The sequence below is a fragment of the Oncorhynchus masou genome, chromosome 13 (assembly GCF_036934945.1).
Source record: "Oncorhynchus masou masou isolate Uvic2021 chromosome 13, UVic_Omas_1.1, whole genome shotgun sequence".
NCBI classification, from domain to species: domain Eukaryota; kingdom Metazoa; phylum Chordata; class Actinopteri; order Salmoniformes; family Salmonidae; genus Oncorhynchus; species Oncorhynchus masou.
Window position 1 is genome coordinate 13,504,910 of NC_088224.1, and position 24,773 is coordinate 13,529,682.

Consider the following 24,773-nt stretch of genomic DNA (forward strand, 5'->3'; position numbering starts at 1 on the left):
AGGGGGAGAGAAGTGAGAGGGAGAGAAGAGAGGGGAGTGAGGGAGAGTAGAGAGAGGGAGAGAAGAGAGGAGAGTAGAGAGCAGCGAGGGAGAGTAGAGAGAGGGAAAGTAGAGAGAGGGAGAGGAAGAGAGGAGAGTAGAGAGGGGAGTGAGGGAGAGTAGAGAGAGGGAGAGAAGAGAGAGGATAGTAGAGAGGGATAGTAGAGAGAGGGAGAGTAGAGAGAGGGAGAGAGGGATAGTAGAGAGAGTAGAGAGAGGGAGAGTAGAGAGAGTAGAGAGAGGGACATTAGAGAGAGGGAGAGAGTGAGAGAAGAGAGAGGGAGAGGAATAGTAAAGAGAGGGAGAGTAGAGAGAGCAGCAAGAGGGATAGAAGAGAGTAGAGAGGGAGAGGGATAGTAGAGAGGGAGAGAAGAGAGAGGGAGAGAGGGAGAGTAGAGAGAGGGATCGTAGAGAGAGGGAGAGGAATAGTAAAGAGAGGGAGAGTAGAGAGAGCAGCGAGAGGAAGAGGGAGAGGAGAGGGAGAGAGGGATAGTAGAGAGATGGAGAGTAGAGAGAGGGAGAGAGGGATAGTAGAGAGAGTAGAAAGAGGGAAAGTAGAGAGAGTAGAAAGAGGGAGAATAGAGAGAGGGAGAGTAGAGAGAGGGAGAGAGGGATAGTAGAGAGAGGGATAGTAGAGAGAGGGAGAGGAATAGTAAAGAGAGGGAGAGTAGAGAGAGCAGCGAGAGGAAGAGGGAGAGAAGAGAGAGGGAGAGAGGGATAGTAGAGAGATGGAGAGTAGAGAGAGGGAGAGAGGGATAGTAGAGAGAGTAGAAAGTGAAAGTAGAGAGAGTAGATAGAGGGACAGTAGAGAGAGGGAGAGTTGAGAGAGGAAGAGTAGAGAGAGGAAGAGTAGAGAGGGAAAGAAGAGAGGGAGAGAAGAGAGAAGAGAGTAGAGAGAGGGAGTGGAGAGAAGAGAGTGGAGAGAAGAGAGTGGAGAGAAGAGAGTGGAGAGAAGAGAGTGGAGAGAAGAGAGTAGAGAGAGCAGCGAGGGAGAGTAGAGAGAGGGAGAGTAGAGAGAGGGAGAAGAGAGAGGGAGAGAAGAGAAAGGAGAGTAGAGAGGGGAGTGAGGGAGAATAGAGAGGGATAGTAGAGAGAGGGAGAGTAGAGAGGGATAAGTAGAGAGAGGAGTGAGGGAGAGTAGAGAGAGGAAGAGAGAGAGAGAGAAGAGAGAAGAGAGGTAGAGAAGAGAGAGAAGAGAGAGGGAGAGAAGAGAGAGGGAGAGAAGAGAGAGGGAGAGAAGAGAGAGGGAGAGAAGAGAGAGGGAGAGAGAGGGAGAGAAGAGAGAGGGAGAGAAGAGAGGTAGAGAAGAGAGAGGGAGAGAAGAGAGGATAGTAGAGAGAGGATAGTAGAGAGAGGATAGTAGAGAGAGGATAGTAGAGAGAGGGAGACAAGAGAGAGGATAGTAGAGAGGGAGAGTAGAGTGAGGGAGAGAAGAGAGGATAGTAGAGAGAGGGAGAGAAGAGAGAGGATAGTAGAGAGGGAGAGAAGCGAGAGAAGAGAGAGGATAGTAGAGAGGGAGAGAAGAGAGAGGATAGTAGAGAGGGAGAGTAGAGAGAGGGAGAGAAGAGAGAGGATAGTAGAGCGGGAGAGTAGAGGGAGAGTAGAGAGAGGGAGAGTAGAGAGAGGGAGAGTAGAGAGAGGGAGAGTAGAGAGAGGATAGTGGAGAGGGAGAGAAGAGAGAGAAGAGAAAGAAGAGAGAAGAGAGATAACAACAAATGTAGAGTTACTGATGCTGGCATTGGATGTGCTGTGGAAGCAGAAAAACGTGTGTCTTCAACAGGTGCAGGTGTTGTACTGCTGGTAGTAGCAGTACTACCAGTAGAGCTGGTATGTGTCTCTATGGACTTTTAAAAATAATTTATCAATTTCAGAGCAAACAGAATGAGCAGCAGCTACGTTTGGCTACATACGGACCGTTAGTGCAATTCCCACGAGAGCGTAACATGATTGGATGTTAATTATTTGACGAGGCTTCCTGTATTTGACATTGTGTTGTTATTTCGCCGAACACTAGATCGCTTAATTGTATTTTTGGCAGTGAAATGAGGCTACTCAGGCGAGAGAAAAACCTCACCCATATGTATATCCCCGTTGGAAAATATGAAGATCAATTTTTAAATATATATTTTTTTATGTGAAGCACATTTTTATTTGGTGTACCCCCAGCGGCATTATCAGTCTATACTATCTAACCTGTTATATCAGTGTCTACTAACTAACCTGTTATATCAGTGTCTACTAACTAACCTGTTATATCAGTGTCTACTAACTAACCTGTTATATCAGTGTCTACTAACTAGCCTGTTATATCAGTGTATACTATCTAACCTGTTATATCAGTGTCTACTAACTAACCTGTTATATCAGTGTCTACTAACTAACCTGTTATATCAGTGTCTACTAACTAACCCGTTATATCAGTGTTTACTAACTAACCCGTTATATCAGTGTGTAACTAACTAACCGGTTATATCAGTGTGTACTAACTAACCGGTTATATCAGTGTATACTATCTAACCTGTTATATCAGTGTCTACTAACTAACCTGTTATATCAGTGTCTACTAACTAACCTGTTATATCAGTGTCTACTAACTAACCTGTTATATCAGTGTCTACTAACTAACCTGTTATATCAGTGTCTACTATCTAACCTGTTATATCAGTGTCTACTATCTAACCTGTTATATCAGTGTCTACTAACTAACCTGTTATATCAGTGTCTACTATCTAACCTGTTATATCAGTGTCTACTATCTAACCTGTTATATCAGTGTCTACTAACTAACCTGTTATATCAGTGTCTACTAACTAACCTGTTATATCAGTGTTTACTAACTAACCCTTTATATCAGGGTGTAACTAACTAACCTGTTATATCAGTGTCTACTAACTAACCTGTTATATCAGTGTATACTAACTAACCTGTTATATCAGTGTCTACTAACTAACCTGTTATATCAGTGTATACTAACTAACCTGTTATATCAGTGTATACTAACTAACCTGTTATATCAGTGTCTACTAACTAACCTGTTATATCAGTGTATACTAACTAACCTGTTATATCAGTGTCTACTAACTAACCTGTTATATCAGTGTATACTAACTAACCTGTTATATCAGTGTCTACTAACTAACCTGTTATATCAGTGTCTACTAACTAACCTGTTATATCAGTGTCTACTAACTAACCTGTTATATCAGTGTCTACTAACTAACCTGTTATATCAGTGTTTACTAACTAACCCTTTATATCAGGGTGTAACTAACTAACCTGTTATATCAGTGTCTACTAACTAACCTGTTATATCAGTGTCTACTAACTAGCCTGTTATATCAGTGTGTGCACTAACTAGTATAGATCCTTACCTCTTTCATCTCATGGTATTGTCCCAGGAGGGCATAAGGGCAGTAGGAGATGCTCATGGAGATGATGCCCATGCTGCTGATCATCACCATGGAGACGTAGACATTGGGGAAGAGGGCCATGACAGCTGTACCGATGGAGAAGCCCAGCGTACCCAAGACGTAGATGACCTTGATGCTCAGGTCAAAGTTGTCCAGGTACTTCTGCAGTACGGCTGCAAACAACAGAATAGAATCGTTTATAAGCATTTGGGAATATAAACAAGGAGATGCTAAATCAAATGTATTTTCTAAAGCCCTTTTTAGGTCAGCAGGTGTCAAAGTGTTTTACAGATACTCAGTCTAAAACCCCAAAGAACATGCAAAGCAGAAGGGAAGGCAGATTGGCGATGCTGGAAACCTAGATTTCATGTGGCCTGGAATAAGTTGGTTTGGGTGACTCCAGTGTTATCCACACCGTGGCTCAACTGGATGGCACCATGATTTAGTGACCAGTAGCTAGTACAACATTCCTCTGGGTGTTTAGATCCTGGGTTGCTGTACAGCTCTTTGTGAGTCGTCTGACTGTACTTGTACAGGTCGGCTCAGCTCACTAGCTCATCAGGGTCTAAAACCCTCCAGCATGTGAACAGAGCCAGAGATATAGCACCTTGACTGAAGACTTTGTGCACATTGTTCACTACTGTTTTAATGGCTGCCTCAAAGCACACGGCCTGCACATGCCTGTGTATGGGCATGTGCACTCATTCATTCATTGTTCACTACTGTTTTAATGGCTGCCTCAAAGCACACGGCCTGCACATGCCTGTGTATGGGCATGTGCACTCATTCATTCATTGTTCACTACTGTTTTAATGGCTGCCTCAAAGCACACGGCCTGCACATGCCTGTGTATGGACATGTGCGCTCATTCATTCATTGTTCACTACTGTTTTAATGGCTGCCTCAAAGCACACGGCCTGCACATGCCTGTGTATGGGCATGTGCGCTCATTCATTCATTGTTCACTACTGTTTTAATGGCTGCCTCAAAGCACACGGCCTGCACATGCCTGTGTATGGACATGTGCGCTCATTCATTCATTGTTCACTACTGTTTTTATGGCTGCCTCAAAGCACACGGCCTGCACATGCCTGTGTATGGGCATGTGCGCTCATTCATTCATTGTTCACTACTGTTTTTATGGCTGCCTCAAAGCACACGGCCTGCACATGCCTGTGTATGGGCATGTGCGCTCATTCATTCATTGTTCACTACTGTTTTTATGGCTGCCTCAAAGCACACGGCCTGCACATGCCTGTGTATGGACATGTGCGCTCATTCATTCATTGTTCACTACTGTTTTTATGGCTGCCTCAAAGCACACGGCCTGCACATGCCTGTGTATGGACATGTGCACTCATTCATTCATTGTTCACTACTGTTTTTATGGCTGCCTCAAAGCACACGGCCTGCACATGCCTGTGTATGGACATGTGCGCTCATTCATTCATTGTTCACTACTGTTTTTATGGCTGCCTCAAAGCACACGGCCTGCACATGCCTGTGTATGGACATGTGCACTCATTCATTCATTGTTCACTACTGTTTTTATGGCTGCCTCAAAGCACACGGCCTGCACATGCCTGTGTATGGACATGTGCGCTCATTCATTCATTGTTCACTACTGTTTTTATGGCTGCCTCAAAGCACACGGCCTGCACATGCCTGTGTATGGACATGTGCGCTCATTCATTCATTGTTCACTACTGTTTTTATGGCTGCCTCAAAGCACACGGCCTGCACATGCCTGTGTATGGGCATGTGCGCTCATTCATTCATTGTTCACTACTGTTTTTATGGCTGCCTCAAAGCACACGGCCTGCACATGCCTGTGTATGGGCATGTGCGCTCATTCATTCATTGTTCACTACTGTTTTTATGGCTGCCTCAAAGCACACGGCCTGCACATGCCTGTGTATGGACATGTGCACTCATTCATTCATTGTTCACTACTGTTTTAATGGCTGCCTCAAAGCACACGGCCTGCACATGCCTGTGTATGGGCATGTGCGCTCATTCATTCATTGTTCACTACTGTTTTAATGGCTGCCTCAAAGCACACGGCCTGCACATGCCTGTGTATGGACATGTGCGCTCATTCATTCATTGTTCACTACTGTTTTTATGGCTGCCTCAAAGCACACGGCCTGCACATGCCTGTGTATGGGCATGTGCGCTCATTCATTCATTGTTCACTACTGTTTTTATGGCTGCCTCAAAGCACACGGCCTGCACATGCCTGTGTATGGGCATGTGCGCTCATTCATTCATTGTTCACTACTGTTTTTATGGCTGCCTCAAAGCACACGGCCTGCACATGCCTGTGTATGGACATGTGCGCTCATTCATTCATTGTTCACTACTGTTTTTATGGCTGCCTCAAAGCACACGGCCTGCACATGCCTGTGTATGGACATGTGCGCTCATTCATTCATTGTTCACTACTGTTTTAATGGCTGCCTCAAAGCACACGGCCTGCACATGCCTGTGTATGGACATGTGCGCTCATTCATTCATTGTTCACTACTGTTTTTATGGCTGCCTCAAAGCACACGGCCTGCACATGCCTGTGTATGGACATGTGCGCTCATTCATTCATTGTTCACTACTGTTTTTATGGCTGCCTCAAAGCACGCGGCCTGCACATGCCTGTGTATGGACATGTGCGCTCATTCATTCATTGTTCACTACTGTTTTTATGGCTGCCTCAAAGCACACGGCCTGCACATGCCTGTGTATGGACATGTGCGCTCATTCATTCATTGTTCACTTCATTTATTTTTTTTGTTCACTCGTTCGCTCATTCGTCCGTCCATCCATCCTTCCTTTCATCCATCATTCAACTCAGTGACTGGTCAGTGACCTGAGCAGGAGGCAGCTGTCAGGGCGTAGATGACCAGCCCCCAGCAGCCCATCTGAACTCCTTTGTGGTAGTTCTGCAGTTCCGTGGAGTTAGCAGGAGCCTGGAGAGAGAAGATAAAACAACTTGGTTACTGAGAGAGAATGTGAGGCTGGTAGCACAGAGATTAGAGAAGCAGGCGAGCAACCAGAGTTTAGCAGGTTCAAATCACAGGTGGGCAAGAAAATCTGGTGTGGAGTGAGTTTTTTTGTGTGATCAATAGTTATTTATTTGCAGAAGACAAGGATATGTACATTTATGCCCAAAAAGAAAACTTTGCCCAAAATAAATACAATTGGCTTTATAATAACGTGACACAATGACCTTGGAGTCCCAGCAGCCTTACCGTGGGGTCTCCGTGGTAGATGACCTGGCCCATGAAGTCAGTGTAGAAGACAGCCTCAGCTATGATGGAAAACCAGGTGAGGAGATGACAGACACACAGCCTCATCAGCTCTGGAGGCATCTTCAGCATGGACAGCCACAGCAGCCTGACCGTGGTCTCCGTCTCCCCCTCCTCACTCTCTGTGTCCCCACTGGAGTTGGTGTTGCCTGACTGGTGTCGCGCTCTGGGGTTCTGCTGTCTCCTCTTCTGTCTCCGCTGCACCTCGTAGATGTCGTTCAAGCTGCGCGAGGACTTGATGAGCAGCGCGGCGTTGGCTCGCCGGTAGCGGTAGCGGTGGGAGCCCACGCGGCCGTAGTAGGAGAAGGTGCAGGACGGCTGGCGGTAGAAGATGTGGCGGCGGTGCCGCGTGGAGGCGTTGGTGCTGGCCGAGTTCTTCATGACTGAGCGGGTGTGCCCGTTGGCGCCCTGGCCCAAGCCGTTGGCGTGCGCCCGGCCGTTGGGCGTCTTCTGCTCGTTGACCTGGTTGTTGAGCAGCTCCTCCTCCCCGTCGTGGTCCTGCTCCTGCAAAAACTGTGACAGCCGGCAGATCTTTATGGAGGTTTTGAGGAGGTCCTGGCTGCCTGTGCTACTGCTGCGGCGTGGTGGAGAGCCGTGGTAGGATGACAGGTGGTCGGCGAAGATGGAGGGCTCGATGTGGCGCAGGAACAGAGCCTCGTGGTCCAGGTGATCCAGTGTTGCGTCGGCCATTTGCAGCACAGAATCAGACTTGGACCTCACCATCTCCACATCCAGGAAGTCCATGTTAATGTCGCGCAATGAGCGCCCGTCCTCGCCCCCCTCTCCGTAGAACTCGTAACGGTCACAAGGGTCGTAGATGTCGTCCTCTCCAATGAGCTCCATGTGGGGGGTGTTGTGGCCGTGGAGCTTCCCCAGGGTGTCGTTGACCTTGTTGACAGTGGAGGAGGCGGCGTCAGCCTCCTCGTCCAGCCGGTCCTGCTGGGGGCTGTACCGCTGCTCCTCGATGCTGAACAGATGCAGAGCCACCGAGATGGTGAACAAGATGGCGGCAAAGAAGAAGAGGATCTGCTCCTGGGACTTGAAGATTAAGCCCAGGAAGGTGTGGGTCCAGTCCAGACCGCCCAGCGCGTAGCCCACCGCTCCCCCACAACCTGGCGCAGACACACACATCATTTCCTGTTTGAGAATATTCAATCTATCAAAACTTTCACTGACATTCCAGACACAGGTATGTGATGGAAATATCCTGCTACTAAGACGTGTGTCATACCAGAGGAGAAGGCGTGGATGTTGAGGGCCATGTCTTGTTCTTCAGTGTCTGCCACGTCTAGTAGGTAGGCCCTTATGGGACCCTCTGTTGCATCTGCACTGAAGTCCAGCACCACCACTCCGAGCACCGTCAGGACGATCCCTATGGGCTGGTTATTTGGCACGTCGCCGACGGCAAGACCTTGACCACAACCAGAGACGGAGTTAGTATCCGAGCCAGTATAACAGGTTCAGAAAACCATAGACCTAATTCACAGACAGAGACAAGGTTGGACACAGAGATCATTCCATTCCATTATACATATATTGAAAAGCAATATCCATCTTAGTTCCTTTCAGCTCTCCCACTAGGAGCACACTGCTGGATCGATAGGGAGAGAGATGAAAAGAGAGAGAGATGGAGAGAGAGTTGATAGAGAGATGGAGAGATGAGAGAGTTGATAGAGATGAAAAGAGAGAGAGAGATGGAGAGAGAGTTGATAGAGAGATGGAGAGATGAGAGAGAGATGGAGAGAGATAGAGCGAGAGAGAGATGAAAAAAGAGATGGAGAGAGAGATTGAGAGAGATTTGCACATGTCAATTAATACCCGATTAGTGGGTTAGGCCTTCTTACACACAAACACACAGGACACACACACAATAGATCCCAAGTTCATACAACCAGTAGGCCTAGGCTACATAAAAAAAAAACGTTAAAAAGCAATGAGTCTGATGCAACAGATCAGAACATTTAATTCTAAAATGTTGATAAACCATTAGCAACGCACACAAGTCAGGAGTTCATAATACTATTAGCGGAAAACTCAAAGAGGTTTCATGTGACAGATGAAAATAACCCTTAGAAATGTAGAAATGTATGTAACGTGCTGAGGAAGCCTGCCTTCCGTTGCCTATGTATTTGCTGTTTGAGATGCTGCAGCAGCTCTCAACTGTCTGACAGATTTGTCTGCTCAACGGCTCTGTATCTGTACGCTGTTCAAATGATAACATACATAACAAATATACTATACACACACGCCAATTTAATTCCATTCAATTATGCAAATTAACCTATAGACCGATAAACAAGACCAGTCAAATGTATTTCCACCAATTAAGGGGCTAAAAAGCATTATTTCGCATTTCAATTTTTTTTCTTCTTCTCCGGTCTGACGTAAATTTTATTTATCGGCTGTTCTATTTATTTATTTTTAGGCCCAAATCCGGCTATTGCTGGCTAACGGAAACCCTGACACACCACCATATACCCTAGGTCAATCATAGCCCATTTCCCATAACGCCTTGCGTGGTGTGTGGCTACTCTCGTTGCCCTTGTGTCTGGTCCAAGCTGTGAGAGAGACCTCTTGTCTTACCCAGAAGTTTAGTATTACCCCAAAGGACATTGGTTCATGGCACACACTGACATTTATGACATATATCACCTCACAGACCAGGAAACACACGTCAAGGTTGACTGGATCATATGTACCCTTATGGCTACAGAGAACATCTAGGTGTTACCTCGTCTAGGGGTTACCTCGTCTAGGGGTTACCTCGTCTAGGGGTTACCTCGTCTAGGGGTTACCTCGTCTAGGGGTTACCTCGTCTAGGGGTTACCTCGTCTATGTGTTACCTCGTCTATGTGTTACCTCGTCTATGTGTTTCCTCGTCTATGTGTTTCCTCGTCTATGTGTTTCCTCGTCTATGTGTTTCCTCGTCTATGTGTTTCCTCGTCTATGTGTTTCCTCGTCTATGTGTTTCCTCGTCTATGCGTTTCCTCGTCTATGCGTTTCCTCGTCTATGCGTTTCCTCGTCTATGCGTTACCTCGTCTATGCGTTACCTCGTCTATGCGTTTCCTCGTCTATGCGTTTCCTCGTCTATGCGTTTCCTCGTCTATGCGTTACCTCATCTATGTGTTTCCTCGTCTATGGGTTTCCTCGTCTATGCGTTACCTCATCTATGTGTTACCTCATCTATGTGTTTCCTCATCTATGTGTTACCTCATCTATGTGTTACCTCATCTATGTGTTTCCTCATCTATGTGTTACCTCGTCTAGATGTAACCTCATTGGAACACTCCTGTTCTGGTCACACCAATGCAGAGTTATCAAAACAAGCATCTTATTCATCAAAATATAATTTCTAATACAAACTAGCCATGAAAGCTTGTGTTTCATTGTCGTAAAACAAAACAAAGCCAAAGCCTTATCGTAAGCGCCATTAGTGTCAATTTCACTGGGAACGTAAACTCCTAGTAGTGAATTTCCATCATAACATTGAGCCCAGAGGAACTCCCCGCACACAACAACAAACAAGTCATTATTCAGACCTTCTTATTAAAGGGAAAATGCTATTTTGAAAATATTTAGCTAATCAACAACGACCACAGATGAGGAAGAGAGGTATACAAGTTGAAGAAAGAAGTCTGTACTGAGTCTGTGTGTAGTCAGTCAGTGTGTAGTCAGTCAGTGTGTAGTCAGTCAGTGTGTAGTCAGTCAGTCTGTAGTCAGCCAGTCTGTAGTCAGCCAGTCTGTAGTCAGCCAGTGTGTAGTCAGCCAGTGTGTAGTCAGCCAGTCTGTAGTCAGTCAGTCTGTAGTCAGTCAGTCTGTAGTCAGTCAGTCAGTGTGTAGTCAGTCAGTCAGTGTGTAGTCAGTCAGTCAGTGTGTAGTCAGCCAGTCTGTAGTCAGCCAGTCTGTAGTCAGCCAGTCTGTAGTCAGTCAGCCAGTCTGTAGTCAGTCAGTCTGTAGTCAGTCAGTGTGTAGTCAGTCAGTGTGTAGTCAGTCAGTGTGTAGTCAGTCAGTGTGTAGTCAGTCAGTGTGTAGTCAGTCAGTGTGTAGTCAGTCAGTGTGTAGTCAGTCAGTGTGTAGTCAGTCAGTGTGTAGTCAGTCAGTGTGTACGTAGTAAGAAAAGCCTTTCTTCCTGACAATGGAATGGCTGATGGGGTGACGCGCAGTGAGCTAGCGCTGGAGACAGGAAGTAGCTCCAGATAGGCATTGAAAGGTAAGAAGGAGGGCACAACAGGAAACGTTTCCCTGTGAACTGGTTCCCAGTCCTTTCCCATGTCACGGAGAATGACGGTTCACACACACACCGCCTGGCCCAGCAGGTCAGCGGACACAGGAGTCTGTAGCCTTGCTGCTTCTGTTTCTCAGCAAGTTACTGGGACCTGAGATAGGGGTGACGATGCAAAACAATAGCTGCTCTGGGAGGCCTACGACGAGGGCACTGAGCCAACACACACGTTCATACACCTCTCTCCAACACTCTTCAAAGCAACACGTACATACACCTCTCTCCAACACTCTTCAAAGCAACACGTACATACACCTCTTTCCAACAATCTTCAAAGCAACACGTACATACACCTCTCTCCAACACTCTTCAAAGCAGTACGTACATACACCTCTCTCTAACACTCTTCAAAGCAACACGTACATACACCTCTCTTCGACACTCTTCAAAGCCACGCAGGCCAGCTAAATCAAATCCAACTGAAATCCAGGATCTCCAGCAAGCAGAAAAAATAAAGCTACTTGTCCTCTCTCTTCCACTACTACCAGACTCTTCAGTCCTACTTGGTGGACTGTCCTGAAGCCGGCAGCAAAACAACTCTATGGGTTATCTATCGATCTTCTCCTCTGCTGAACCTTTAAAGCATGGAGCAAAATGGATCCCTCCTCTCGTTCGCCTGCACAGTGTGAGGCACTTAGGGTCACTTTCACTGATAATTAATTTACCGAAGCCGATGGCTGGCTAATGTAGGATGTGAAACTTTTGGTCACGTTGCATTAGAACAGAATTGGTTATAGAATCAGGTTTTTCCTGACCTTTCTAAACTCAGGAGAACTACAGAGAGAGAGCTACTTTTCAATTCAATAAGCTTCATATCACACTCCAGAAGAGGACTTATTAGGTGAGGCAGAAAGCCTGCCGGACGGTCTGGCTGATATCACTGATAACAACAGCGAACATAATTAGTCTATCCTGTGAACTCAATCATGTCTCTCTCTCTCTGATTCACATTTCAGTTATTTAGCAGACACTCTCTTATCCAGAGAGACTTACAGTAGGGAGTGCACACACACACACACACACACACACACACACACACACACACACACACACACACACACACACACACACACACGATAGATCCCAAGTTCATACAACCAGTAGGCCTAGGCTACAACAAAAAAAAAAACATAAAAAGTTGAGTCTGATGCAACAGATCAGAACGTTTAACTTTATAATGTTAATAAACTATTATTTCTTCATATTATAAGCACAGCAACGCACACAAGGCAGGAAGCTACGCGTGAATGTTCATTATGCTATTAAAACACTGTTGTCAAAAGCACACCCCATATGCGAGCGGTTTCACGTGACAGAAATGAACGTATCCGTTAGAAATATAGAAAAAGGGGAGAACTAAATGAGGAAAACACATTTCAATTGAAGTCATTCAGTTGCACAACTGACTAGGTATGGCCACGTTTCCCTTTCAATGATATGCAACAACTGGCATGGGTTGCTAATATGACTAGGATTGTTCCTTTGGCTACTGGACAATGAAAGAAAGTTGAAATCAAATAATTGCCTCTATAGATATGGTCTGATTTTGGCTAGGCTGCTTTTGAAGCAAGGTAAGACATGCCTCATAATATTTAGTAAAATGTTAAGGTTTCAAACAATTAAGTATATGTTTTTAAAATGCATACTGCCTCCAGCTCCTTGCAAAATGGTGTGTGACACGCTGATGAAGCCTGCCTTCTGTTGCCTACGCTTTTGCTGTTTGAGATGCTGTGGCAGCAGCTCTCGCTCTGTCTGACAGATTTCCCGCTCAAAGCCTCTTTATCTGTATACATAACAAATATACTGTACACATGCACCAATTTAATTACACTCAATTATGCAAATTAACTATAGGCCGATAAGCATGACCAGTCAAACGCATTTACACCGACTGGTATTTCCATGAATTAACAGGCTGAAAGGCATTTCGAAATGGAATTTTCTTTTCTTTTTAACCCTAACCCTGCCTAACCCCCAGTTCCAATGCTGGACCTCTGTAGCTCAGCTGGTGCTTGTAACACCAGAATAGTGGGTTTGATTCCTTGGACCACCCATATATAAAATGAATGCACACATTACTGTAGTTGCTTTGGAAAAAATAAATGTTTTATCACTCCCATTGTATACGCAGTGGTGGAAAAAGTACTCAATTTTCATACTTGAGTATTAAGTAAAAGTGAAAGTCACCCAGTAAAATACTAATACTACTTGAGTAAAAGTCTAAAAGTATTTGGTTTTAAATTTACTTAAGTAGCAAAAGTAAATGTAATTGCTAAAATATACTTAAAAATATACTTTTGATCCACCCCTTATAAAAAAAGAAAAAAGAAATATATATATATATTTATTTATGTATACTTAACTTCTTATGGCTGGGGGCAGTATTGAGTAGCTTGGATGAATAAGGTGCCCAGAGGTGCCCAGAGTAAACTGCCTGCTACTCAGTCCCAGAAGCTACGATATGCATATTATTAGTATATTTGGATAGGACACACTCTGAAGTTTCTAAAACTGCTTGAATGATGTATGTGAGTATAACAGAACTCATATGGCAGGCAAAAACCTGAGACAAAATCAAACCGGGAAGTGGGAAATCTGAGGTTTGTTGTTTTTCAACTTATTCCCTATTGATGATAGTGGGATATTGGTCATGTTGCACTTCCTAAGGCTTCCACTAGATGTCAACATTCTTTAGAACCTTGTTTGATGCCTCTACTGTGAAGTGGGGGCTCATAAGGGCCGTTTGAGCCAGGTGTCTGGCAGAGTGTCATGAGCTCGTGCCGTGAGAGCGAGCTCTGTTCCATTGCATTTCTACAGACAAAGAACTTGTCCGGTTGGAACATTATTGAAGATTTATGTTAAAAACATCCTAAAGATTGATTGTATACTTCATTTGACGTGTTTCTACGGACTGTAACAGAACTGTTTGACTTTCATCTGCTCATGCGTCATAAATTTGGATTTGTGAACTGAATGCGCTAACAAAAGGAGGTATTTAGACATAAAGATGAACTTTATCAAACAAATAAAAACATTTATTGTGGAACTGGGATTCCTGGGAGTGCATTCTGATGAAGATCATCAAAGGTAATTTTATATCTATAATGCTATTTCTGACTTCTGTCCGCCATGACTCCAACATGGCGGATATCTATTTGGGTTGTTTTAGTCTCTGAGCGTCGTACTCAGATTATTACTCAATTTTTTTTAAATCTGACACAGCGATTGCTTTAAGGAGAAGTGTATCTAAAGTTCCATATATAACACTTGTATTTTCATCAACATTTATGATGAGTATTTCTGTAAATTGATGTGGCACTCTGCAAAATCACTGGATGTTTTTGGAACTACTGAACATAACGCTCCAATGTATACTGAGATTTTTTTTTATATAAATATGAACTTTATCGAACAAAACATACACAATACATGTAACATGAAGTCCTATGAGTGTCATCTGATGAATATCAAAGGTTAGTGATTAATTCGCTCTATTTCTGATTTTTGTGACTCCTCTCTTTGGCTGGAAAAATGGCTGTGTTTTTCTGTGACTTGGCTCTGACCTAACATAATCGTTTGTGGTGCTTGCGAAGGTAAAGTCTATTTGAAATCGGACATTGTGGTGGGATTAACAAGAACTGTATCTTTAAAATGGTGTGAAATACTTGTATGTTTGAGGAATTTTAATTATGAGATTTCTGTTTGAATTTGGCGCCCTGCACTTTCACTGGCTGTTGTCATATAGATCCCATTAGCGGGATCTCAGCCCAAAGAGGTTTTTAAGTATCAAAAGAAAAGTATATATCATTTAAAATTCCTTATATTATGCAAACCAAAAGACACTTTTTTTATTTTTTATTTACTGATAGCCAGGGGCACACTCCAACACTCAGACATAATTTACAAACAAAGCATTTGTGTTTAGCCTGTTTAGTGTTTAGTGAGTCCGCCAGATCAGATGCAGTAGGAATGACCAGGATTTTTTTTTTTAAGTGCGTGAACCAGACCGTTTTCTTGTCCTGCTAAGCAGGACCAAGTACCAAGTGCTTTTGGGTGTAGAATGTACATTATTTCTTTAGGAATGTAGTGGAGTAAAAGCAAAAGTTGTCAAAAATATAAATAGTAAAGTAAAGTACAGACACCCCAAAAAACTACTTAAGTAGTTCTTTAAAGTATTTTTACTTAAGTACTTTACACCACTGGGTCTGATATACCATGGCTGTCAGCCAATCAGCATTCAGGGCTCGAACCACCCAGTTTATAATATATTATTTGTTACCTATGAGTGACCCGTTGAGGAAGAGTGCCACTCCGAACAGCACGCCCACACACAGGGCCAGGATGAAAGGGCGTCGCCGGCCCCATTTCAGGGTGCAGCGATCGCTGGCTGAGCCAATCAGAGGTGTGAAGATCAGACCCAGGATGGGGCTCAGGAACCATGTCAGGCTGTTATACTGTTCTGGAAGACCTGGAGATGGACAGGAAGGAAACGAGAAGGGGTTTAGGGTTTATCATCAAATATAAACACAATGTAAAGCATTGGTCCCATGTTTCATTAGTGGAAATAAAAGATCCCCAAATTATTCCATACATACAAAAAGCTGATTACACACTAATTTTCTCTGGGCTATTAAGGCTACCTGCACGTTTCTGTCATCTTGGTCAAAGTAGCCCTTTTACGTAGTGTTACTTGCTGAATGACAAAGCAGATTCGGTAAAGTGTGCCAATTCACTGGCTACTACGCAGGCACAGAATGGAGTCCTGGTGTACATAAATGGGGTAGCGTACATGCTAGTAATATGCAAGTAACAACACCATCTTAGAAGGACACTTGTGGGTGATTGTCATTCATCCATCGTCTTATTAACAAACTGATATTTGGAAACATTTTGTCACAATGAATCATACCAGCTGTGTTTAAGATCCATTCAAGTGCAATACGTTAGATGAGGCCTATTCTGCCTTCTTCTTCTAAGTTGCTTTTGATTTGGCGCCATCCAGTGGCTGTTTCGTGTAGCAGCAGCTAGCGTGTACTCCGCTGTGCTACTTCTTTGTTGGTGGTAAAACGGGAAAAATAGGAAATGATGCAGTTCATGATGTTGGAAAAGAGTGCCATAATACGGAGGTTTATCTTCCGCCATGCTTCTTGCTAAGCCTTCGTTAAGCATGGCCTGTAAGTACAAATCATTTCTAAGATGTTCATCTTTTACTATTCTAAGTATTTTCTGCAGGTCATGTTTTAATTCTGAGTTTTTAAGTAAATCGATTACATGTATTCCCTCGTTAGCCTAGCCTGCCTGTTAAGTGCTGTTTTGGAGCTAGCTTCTCCCTACATGTGATTTCTCTTCACACTTAAGTTAGTTTACATGTTATATAAATACTAATCCTATTTAGAACAATATTCAAGCAGGATATGTTTTCTATGTACAGTGTTGGTCAAGTATTGTATTGTTCACTATGTGACTATGATACGTCAGTTAGACTCGGTTGTGCATTAATAATGAGATGCTCCAATGACTTCATTTTTACACCGTTTCAACTATAAAACTGGAGGGTTATGGAAAGCCTATCCCTGACTCTGGTTAAGTTCTTGATTGGAGTTTGGCTGGCTGTCACATTATGGTTGCATACACCTTAAGAAGGACAGTACGAGGCCACACCCCTCACTGTGTTATACGAGGCCACACCCCCTCACTGTGTTAGACGAGGCCACACCCCACACATTTTCAATGAAGCAAAGTGATAATTTATAATATAAAACTTTGCCAGTGAGAATAAATCTCACATTTCATTCTAAGAACTCTGGAATCAGCTAAAAAATGAAATAAAAAGAGTAGGCTACTTTTATAGCTGCTCAGAAAATGTTATAACTTTCCCACTGGGAACACACTGGTCGAATCAATGTTGTTTCCATTATAGTGGATTATGGTCTTATCAGAGTGTAGACTAGTGGGTTATGGTCTTATCAGAGTGTAGACTATACAGGATCTCACGGTAAGTGAAGCCCTGTTCACATTCTGGTTCAAGTGAACCAGATGGTTGTTGATGATGACCATGACCCAGGTGGCTTGGGAACCCAGAGCTCCACTGTGCCCCAAACATCACTACTTCCTGTTGCCTGTAGACGGACTTGCTGTAGACATGTCCTTATGACCCCTCAATGACCAATCAATGAGACATGACTTCCTCCTCAAGATTTTAATTGAGGTTACTCACAGGGCCCCAAAACTGTGTTTCTGTAAATTGTTCACTTGTTTTGGTCACAACCTGCTGTCGGCGTCGGATACAAACACATAAAATGTCGCAAACAGATTTTAATCTGTCGGTAAGCAGTTTGTTTCTTTGGGAAAGCGGTCGGGGTAAACAGGATGTCCGATTCTAGTAAATAAAGACCAGGATTTTTCTCTCCACCGGGTCAAAGATGTGGAACAATACTGAGAGCAGTGTGACTCGCACTACTTCAGGATATATTTACTGTTGCCCAGCGAGACTTAGGACAGACAGATTTAGACCATGTAGGAAAGAGCAGAGTCACAAAACTAGACAGAGAGAGGGGGGTGGGGGATAGAGAGAGACAGTGAGAGGGACAGAGAGACAGATGGACAGAGGCAGAGACCGAGAGACAGAGAGCGAGAGAAACATAAAGAGAATGACTGAGGGGAAAAATTAAAACAACCCACAGTGGGTAATAAGGACGTGAGAAGGGGGCAACTCACAATCTTCTCCATCAAAGACGTTAATCTTGACACATCATTCCCATTTGACACACAATGGCGTCCCATATGTGGAACTGAACGAGCACAGCTGGCTCATTCAAATGGCTCTGGTCCAGGCCTTACAGTGTGTTTAGTCAGTCTTGGTGCCAGCTCATATAGCTCCACAATGGAATCATTAGACACAAATGGTATCAGTGCATCTTGTGGAATTCCTTGGGTAAGTAAGGTGTCAGGTCAGTTTACCCTTCCCAACCCAATGACCATTAGGCCACAGTCAATAACAATGACATTTACATTGACTTGGCTGAGACACTTAGAGGTGATTTATCGATGGCTAATGTCTGGAAGTGGATGGGACATGTAGAAGGACAAAGGTTTTTATGACTTCTATGAGGATGTTCTGTTCTGAGGAATGGAGAGCTTAACAGTGTAGAGTCTGGTCCATCTCATGTGTCACAACACCTTATATAGTAGGCCCTTGGCTGCAAAAGCTGCTCAGATCAAAACAAGTGTCAAGCACGCACGCACACACACACACACACACACACACTAATTAACCACCTGTACACTAATTTACGCTCCCAGGATTGAGCTTTCAACCTGTCCATTCCTCCTTTGCTGCTGCCATTTAGATATCTGGATAAGAGCGTCTGCTAAATGACTTAAATGTAAATGTAAATATAAAACAATTTTATCCGATACCTCACCCTTCCCATCCAAACATTTTTATTAGAGGGCTTTTCTTGAGAAAATGAAACTGACCATAAATCATGTTGGGGTCTGAGTGGTTGGTGTGAAAAGTGAAAGCAAGTCAGGGACTGTAGGAGAGAGGGAGGAGGGCTGGGGGGGTGAAGTGAAGTAGTCACAGGCTAGATGATAGAGGACTGGCAGGAAACGGGTGCTTTGTGGGCTGCACTGCTGCCAGCTAGACTTGGTCAGGTGCATAACAGCCTGCCTGGCCTTAACACTTGGAGGGAGAGAGACAGACAGAGGAGGAAACATAGCAGGACCTTAACAGACCAGGGTTACAGTACAAATCATTGTCCCAAATGGCATACTATTCCCTATATAGTGCCCTACTTTTGATCAGAGCCGATAGGGCTATATAGGGAATAGGTTGCTGCTAGGGAAACATCCATTAACAACTGCTAACAAAGCCCTCTTCAAGAAAAACACCTTGACAACGATCAACGTATAGCTGAGATGGCTGGCAGTTTAAAATCCTTGGCAACAGGGACAGAGGTGCAATCTAGAACCTAAAAGGGTTATTCAGCTGTTCCCATAAGATAATCCTTTTTGGGTCCAGGTAGAACCCTTTTGGGTTCCATGTAGAACCCTTTTCACAGAGGGTTCTACATGGAACCCAGGATCCCAAAATGGTTCCACCTGGAACCAAATAGGGCTCTCCTATGGAGGACAGCCGAAGAACCCTTTTGGAACCCTTTTTGCTTAAGAGTGTCGGCTCGCAGAGGGATGTCCTGTATGAATTATTTACAGGATCATTTCACATGCTGTTCTCAACCCTCACTGTGTTTCCAACAATAGAAATGCTGTTCTCAACCCTCACTGTGTTTCCAACAATAGAAATGCTGTTCTCAACCCTCACTGTGTTTCCAACAATAGAAATGCTGTTCTCAACCCTCACTGTGTTTCCAACAATAGAAATGCTGTTCTCAACCCTCACTGTGTTTCCAACAATAGAAATGCTGTTCAACCCTCACTGTGTTTCCAACAATAGAAATGCTGTTCTCAACCCTCACTGTGTTTCCAACAATAGAAATGCTGTTCAACCCTCACGGTGTTTCCAACAATAGAAATGCCGTTCTCAACCCTCACTGTGTTTCCAACAATAGAAATGCTGTTCTCAACCCTCACTGTGTTTCCTACTTCCGGCGCCGACAGAGATGGCCGCCTCGCTTCGCGTTCCTAGGAAACTATGCAGTTTTTTGTTTTTTTACATGTTATTTCTTACATTAGTACCCCAGGTCATCTTAGGTTTCATTACATACAGCCGAGAAGAACTACTGTATATAAGATCAGCGTCAACTCACCATCAGTACGACCAAGAATATGTTTTTCGCGACGCGGATCCTGTGTTCTGCCTTACAAACAGGACAACGGAATGGATCGCATGCAGCGACCCAAAAAAACGACTCCGAAAAAGAGGGAAACGTGGCGGTCTTTTGGTCAGACTACGGAGACGGGCACATCGTGCCCCACTTCCTAGCATTCTTCTTGCCAATGTCCAGTCTCTTGACAACAAGGTTGATGAAATCCGAGCAAGGGTAGCATTCCAGAGGGACATCAGAGACTAACGTTCTGTGCTTCACGGAAACATGGCTCACTGGAGAGACGCTATCCGAAGCGGTGCAGCCAACGGGTTTCTCCACGCATCGCGCCGACAGAAACAAACACCTTTCTGGTAAGAAGAGGGGTGGGGGTGTATGCCTTATGGCTAACGAGGCATGGTGCGATGAAAGAAACATACAGGAACTCAAATCCTTCTGTTCACCTGATTTAGAATTCCTCACAATCAAATGTAGACCGCATTATCTACCAAGAGAATTCTCTTCGATTATAATCACAGCCGTATATATCCCCCCAAGCAGACACATCGATGGCTCTGAACGAACTTTATTTAACTCTTTGCAAACTGGAAACCATTTATCCGGAGGCTGCATTCATCGTTGTTGGGGATTTTAACAAGGCTAATCTGAAAACAAGACTCCCTAAATTTTATCAGCATATCGATTGCGCAACCAGGGGCGGAAAAACCTTGGATCACTGTTACTCTAACTTCCGCGACGCATATAAGGCCCTGCCCTTCCCCCCTTTCGGAAAAGCTGACCACGACTCCATTTTGCTGATACCTGCCTACAGACAAAAGCTAAAAAAAGAAGCTCCCTGTTCATCGACTCTCTGTCCAACGCTGGTCCGACCAAGCTGACTCCACACTCCAAGACTGCTTCCATCACGTGGACTGGGACATGTTTCGTATTACGTCAAATAACAACATTGACGAATACGCTGATTCGGTGTACGAGTTCATTAGAACGTGCGTTGAAGATGTCGTTCCCATAGCAACGATTAAAACATTCCCTAACCAGAAACCTTGGATTGATGGCAGCATTCGAGTGAAACTGAAAGCGCGAACCACTGCTTTCAATCAGGGCAAGGTGTCTGGTAACATGACTGAATACAAACAATGCAGCTATTCCCTCCGTAAGGCTATCAAACAAGCTAAGCGTCAGTACAGAGACAAAGTAGAATCCCAATTCAACGGCTCAGACACAAGAGGCATGTGGCAGGGTCTACAGTCAATCACGGACTACAGGAAGAAATCCAGCCCAGTCACGGACCAGGATGTCTTGCTCCCAGGCAGACTAAATCACTTTTTTGCCCGCTTTGAGGACAATACAGTGCCACTGACACTGCCTGCAACGGAAAAATGCGGTTTCTCCTTCACTGCAGCCGAGGTGAGTAAAACATTTAAACGTGTTAACCCTCGCAAGGCTGCAGGCCCAGACGGCATCCCCAGCCGCGCCCTCAGAGCATGCGCAGACCAGCTGGCTGGTGTGTTTACGGACATATTCAATCAATCCCTATACCAGTCTGCTGTTCCCACATGCTTCAAGAGGGCCACCATTGTTCCTGTTCCCAAGAAAGCTAAGGTAACTGAGCTAAACGACTACCGCCCCGTAGCACTCACTTCCGTCATCATGAAGTGCTTTGAGAGACTAGTCAAGGACCATATCACCTCCACCCTACCTGACACCCTAGACCCACTCCAATTTGCTTACCGCTCAAATAGGTCCACAGACGATGCAATCTCAATCACACTGCCCTAACCCATCTGGACAAGAGGAATACCTATGTGAGAATGCTGTTCATCGACTACAGCTCGGCATTCAACACCATAGTACCCCCCAAGCTCGTCATCAAGCTCGAGACCCTGGGTCTCGACCCCGCCCTGTGCAACTGGGTACTGGACTTCCTGACGGGCCGCCCCCAGGTGGTGAGGGTAGGTAACAACATCTCCTCCCCGCTGATCCTCAACACTGGGGCCCCACAAGGGTGCGTTCTGAGCCCTCTCCTGTACTCCCTGTTCACCCACGACTGCGTGGCCACGCACGCCTCCAACTCAATCATCAAGTTTGCGGACGACACAACAGTGGTAGGCTTGATTACCAACAACGACGAGACGGCCTACAGGGAGGAGGTGAGGGCCCTCGGAGTGTGGTGTCAGGAAAATAACCTCACACTCAACGTCAACAAAACTAAGGAGATGATTGTGGACTTCAGGAAACAGCAGAGGGAACACCCCCCTATCCACATCGATGGAACAGTAGTGGAGAGAGTAGCAAGTTTTAAGTTCCTCGGCATACACATCACAGACAAACTGAATTGGTCCACTCACACAGACAGCATCGTGAAGAAGGCGCAGCAGCGCCTCTTCAACCTCAGGAGGCTGAAGAAATTCGGCTTGTCACCAAAAGCACACAAACTTCTACAGATGCACAATCGAGAGCATCCTGGCGGACTGTATCACCGCCTGGTATGGCAACTGCTCCGCCCTCAACCGTAAGGCTCTCCAGAGGGTAGTGAGGTCTGCACAACGCATCACCGGGGGCAAACTACCTGCCCTCCAGGACACCTACACCACCCGATGTTACAGGAAGGCCATGAAGATCATCAAGGACATCAACCACCCGAGCCACTGCCTGTTCACCCCGCTATCATCCAGAAGGCGAGGTCAGTACAGGTGCATCAAAGCTGGGACCGAGAGACTGAAAAACAGCTTCTATCTCAAGGCCATCAGACTGTTAAACAGCCACCACTAACATTGAGTGGCTGCTGCCAACACACTGACACTGACTCAACTCCAGCCACTTTAATAATGGGAATTGATGGGAAATGATGTAAATATATATCACTAGCCACTTTAAACAATGCTACCTTAAATAATGTTACTTACCCTACATTATTCATCTCATATGCATACGTATATACTGTACTCTATATCATCGACTGCATCCTTATGTAATACATGTATCACTAGCCACTTTAACTATGCCACTTTGTTTACATACTCATCTCATATGTATATACTGTACTCGATACCATCTACTGTATCTTGCCTATGCTGCTCTGTAGCATCACTCATTCATATATCCTTATGTACATATTCTTTATCCCCTTACACTGTGTATAAGACAGTAGTTTAGGAATTGTTAGTTAGATTACTTGGTTATTACTGCATTGTCGGAACTAGAAGCACAAGCATTTCGCTACACTCGCATTAACATCTGCTAACCATGTGTATGTGACAAATAAAATTTGATTTGATTTGAAATGCTGTTCTCAACCCTCACTGTGCTTCCACCAATAGAAAGAGCTAATATGCAAGCAGTGGGCCTCAGCCAATGAATAATTATGTGATGCACAACAAACCGAAACACAGAGTGAAGATATAGAAGCTGAGAGAGAGCGAGACTGAGCTTGAGAGAGAGAGAAGCTGAGTGAGAGTGAAGATAAACTGAGTGTACAAAACATTAAGAACGCATGTTCTTTCCATGACATCTACTGACCAGGTGAATCCAGGTGAAAGCTGTGGTCCCTTGTTGATGTCACTTGTTAAATCCACTTCAATCAGTGTAGATGAAGAGGAGGAGACGGGTTAAAGAAGGATTTTTAAGCCTTTTAATACAATTGCGACATGGATTGTGTATGTTTGCCATTCAGAGGGTGAATGAGAAAGACAAAAGATTTAAATGCCTTTGAACGGGGTATGGTAGTAGGTCCCAGGCACACTGGTTTGTGTCAAGAACTGCAAATGCTGCTGGGTTTTTTCACACTCAACAGTTTCCCGCAAGTATTAAGAATGATCCACCACCCAAAGGACATCCAGCCAACTTGACACAACTATGAGAAGTGTAAGAATATTTCCAAGATAAAGAGAGAGACAGAGGACTAACAGCCAATAGAGGACTAAAGATCAATGGAAAGTGTTTTTTTTCTGTAGTAGGGGATTAATGTAGGGACATGGGAGGAATTTGTCTGTATATTGAGTCTGAAATAGAATACTTATCTGGCCATTGGCCCAGTTTTATTGCAAGGAATTCTAATTGGTCAACCACAGGCGAGGGCTGGGTTCTAAAACTAGATCCTGCCCCTTTGTTCACTGGAGAGAGTCTCAGGAGAGCATCACTGAGGACAGGGGAGAATGACCATCTACTTCCAAGCATGATTTGTCCTATTTGAATAAACCCTGATTTGATTTGGGGTCTGTGTTATTAAAGAATAACATCAACTGCTAACAAAAGCATTGGAGTCAACATGGGCCAGCATCCCTGTGGAATGCTTTCAACACCTTGTAGAGTCCATGCCCTGACAAATTGAGGCTGTTGTGAGGGCAAATGGGGGGGTAGCAACTCAATATGAGGAAGGTGTTCTTAATGTTCAGACACATAGAGAAAGAGATCAAGAGAGAGAGAGAAAGAGAGCAAAAGAGAGAAAGAGATTGAGGGACTAAAAGAGAGAGATGCCAGTTTAAATGCATTGACACATTTGTAGCAGAGCCCCTGAGAGGTGAGAGCGGTGGAAGGGAGGGGGGGGGGGGCCTGGCCTACATTGTGTTGGGTGTGTCCGGGAGGAGATTATTTTATAAAAACGCCCATCCATTCCAGAAGAGATGCGGTCCTACTCACACAAACACACAACATTTGATGGATGGAGGCAACAGAGCACTCGTTTCCCAGTTAAACAGTGGTACGGTACACTCTTTGAAAAAAAGGGTAGAACCCTTTTGGGTTCCATGTAGAACCCTCTGTGTACAGGGTTTTACATGGAACCAAAAGGGTTCTACCTGGAATCGAAAAGGGTTTCTCCTATGGGGACAGCCAAAGAGCCCTTTCAGGTTCTAGATAGCACCTTTTTTCTAAGAATGTAGGGAGCAGTGATTAGAGCAGCTGGGTCCACAGTACTGCCGGTTCCACTGTACTGCCGGGTCCACTGTACTGCCG

The 24,773-nt window shown here is 44.7% G+C and overlaps 1 protein-coding gene across 1 annotated transcript in view; it reads right to left on the bottom strand.

Annotated features, from left to right (window-relative positions):
• Window positions 1-24,773, bottom strand: part of LOC135551755 (solute carrier family 45 member 4-like) — a 68,789-nt gene that overhangs the window by 4,642 nt on the left and 39,374 nt on the right. Inside the window, exons 4-8 of the mRNA XM_064982967.1 lie at window positions 15,314-15,502; window positions 7,983-8,162; window positions 6,695-7,863; window positions 6,313-6,412; window positions 3,411-3,622 (exon numbers count right to left, since the gene is read on the bottom strand). Coding sequence (XP_064839039.1) covers window positions 3,411-3,622; window positions 6,313-6,412; window positions 6,695-7,863; window positions 7,983-8,162; window positions 15,314-15,502 — 1,850 coding nt within the window. The remainder of the gene's footprint in view (window positions 1-3,410; window positions 3,623-6,312; window positions 6,413-6,694; window positions 7,864-7,982; window positions 8,163-15,313; window positions 15,503-24,773) is intronic.